Here is a 2,233-nt window from a genome sequence, read left to right as displayed (position 1 = left end):
CAGACACTACTGAAGTGACTGAGCATGCATGCACAGTATACCAATGTGTGTTCAAAATGTGGAAAGAGTGTGCTGCCTCTTAAAAAAAATGATTTTAAACACTTTGTTGATACAGTATGTTCACTGTAGATATTTTTACTGTAACCAAGCATCTATAAATAACCAATATCTAAAAATGATTGAAATTCTTATGGAATGTGTCTATAGAAAAGGCAGGGGTGAGTATGCTGACTCTAAGGAGTTGACATAAAACACTTTTTCAAAACACTCTGCAGATGTGGAGTTTTTTCATAATATTATATTACATATTCTGTTTGTTGATGATCTGTCACCCAAATTACAACATGAATGGCACAAAAGGCAAGATTTCTCAGTTGAATTGCTATGTTCCCAGTAGGGAAACAGTGCTTCCCCCAGATTGGGATCTAAGGAACTTGAATCAGAGAGGTCCACCTCTGATGACTTCTAAGGGAAAGCTCTTATTCTGTCCCTCCAACTATTTTTTTATTGGAGGCTATTTACTTTACAATATTGTATTGGTTTTGCCATACATCAACATGAATCTGCCACAGGTATACACATGTTCCCCACCCTAAACCCCCCCTCCCACCTCCCTCCCCGTACCAACCCTCTGGGACATCCCAGTGCACCAGCCCCAAGCATTCTGTATTCTGCATATGATGCCCATGGGTTTGGGAAGGGAGGTCCACATAAAGAACCATGAGAGTGGCAAGCTTTTCCTGAATAGCTGGTAATGATGACCAAATAGAGGAAACAAAGACTTATCATGATTTGGGCTATGGAACGGTAGCATGTGAAATAACAGAATGTCTTGTATTTAACCAGACCCAAGCCAATGGAAAGACTCAACCAAACTAGCAGTGTTTCTGAGTTCATCCTCCTGGGACTCTCCTCCTGCCCTGAGGACCAGAAGCCACTCTTCAGCCTCTTCCTCATCATATACCTGGTCACCGTAACAGGGAACCTGCTCATCATCCTTACTGTCCACTCTGACCCCCAACTGCACACCCCCATGTATTTCTTCTTGAGTGTCCTGTCTTTCACTGACATTTGCTTTACAACAACCATTGTCCCCAGGATGCTGGTGAACTTCCTGTCACATAAGACCATCTCCTATGCTGGGTGTCTGTCCCAAATGTATTTTATATATGCTCTGGGCAACACTGACAGCTGCCTTCTGGCAGTCATGGCCTTTGACCGCTATGTGGCCATCTGTGACCCCTTCCACTATGTCACCACCATGAGCCACCGTCGCTGTGTTCTGCTGGTGGCCTTCTCCTGCTCATTGCCTCACTTCCACTCACTCCTACATGTACTTCTGCTGAATCAGCTCACCTTCTGTGACTCTAACGTTATCCATCATTTTCTCTGTGACATCAGCCCTCTGATGAAATTGTCCTGCTCCCCCACATTAATCAATGAAATTGTGATAATGACAGAAGGACCTGTTCTTTTGGTGACCCCCTTTCTATTCATTACTTTCTCTTATATACGAATCCTCATTGCAATTCTCAAAATTCCCTCAACTTCTGGGAAATGCAAAGCCTTCTCCACGTGTGGTTCGCACCTCACTGTGGTAACACTCTTTTATGGAAGCATCTTCTATGTGTATTTACAACCTGTGTCCACCTACACAGTCAGGGACCACATGGCAACAATTGTCTACACAGTTCTGTCCTCCATGCTCAATCCTTTTATCTACAGCCTAAGAAACAAAGACCTGAAACAGGGTCTGAGGAAGCTGGTGGGCAGGAGGAAACCTCAGGCAGCACCCCCTTGATGAACACACAAGGGAATCTTCCCCATTTGAATCTGGTTTCTACTGGCTTTTGGTGATCAAGCAAGCTCTTGGAGGTTAACATTTTTAACCCATGTGAGAATAGGAATTATGGTCAGTTACATCCCTTGATGAAGACCCATCAATTGGCTCTGCCTCAGCTTAAATCATGATACACCCTCTCACCATTTCTCTGCTCTTCTATGAAGATTCATCACATTGCATCTTAGAAATATTACTTTGAGATAAGACTTTTCTCACAGATATTTCCTGGACTAATTTCTGTCTTTTATCAAGAATTATCCTCCAGAATTCTTCAATTTCAGTAAATTGCTAAAACTAATTACTTAATTTATAGCTGCTGATTGTCTTTGAAAATGTTTGAAAGAGGAGATAATGAATGGAGAAAAGGAAAAGGAGAAGATGGAGTATATT

General features: G+C 42.3%; 1 protein-coding gene across 1 annotated transcript; it reads left to right on the top strand.

Annotated features, from left to right (window-relative positions):
* Nucleotides 1-844: 844 nt before the first annotated feature.
* Nucleotides 845-1,801, top strand: LOC120851952 (olfactory receptor 1L8-like). The gene has a single exon (XM_040225055.1). The coding sequence runs from the start codon at nt 857-859 to the stop codon at nt 1,799-1,801; it is 945 nt and encodes a 314-aa protein (XP_040080989.1). The 5' UTR covers nt 845-856.
* Nucleotides 1,802-2,233: the final 432 nt, after the last annotated feature.

This window comes from Oryx dammah, unplaced genomic scaffold, assembly GCF_014754425.2.
Source record: "Oryx dammah isolate SB20612 unplaced genomic scaffold, SCBI_Odam_1.1 HiC_scaffold_25, whole genome shotgun sequence".
In the NCBI taxonomy this organism is placed as follows: domain Eukaryota; kingdom Metazoa; phylum Chordata; class Mammalia; order Artiodactyla; family Bovidae; genus Oryx; species Oryx dammah.
The sequence above is the reverse complement of the archived record's forward strand: the minus strand, read 5'-3'. Positions and strand labels throughout refer to the sequence as shown.

What these genes read in the sequence shown, in the direction of transcription:
- LOC120851952 (XM_040225055.1), top strand. Translation starts at nt 857, where the DNA reads ATGGAAAGACTCAACCAAACTAGCAGTGTTTCTGAGTTCATCCTCCTG.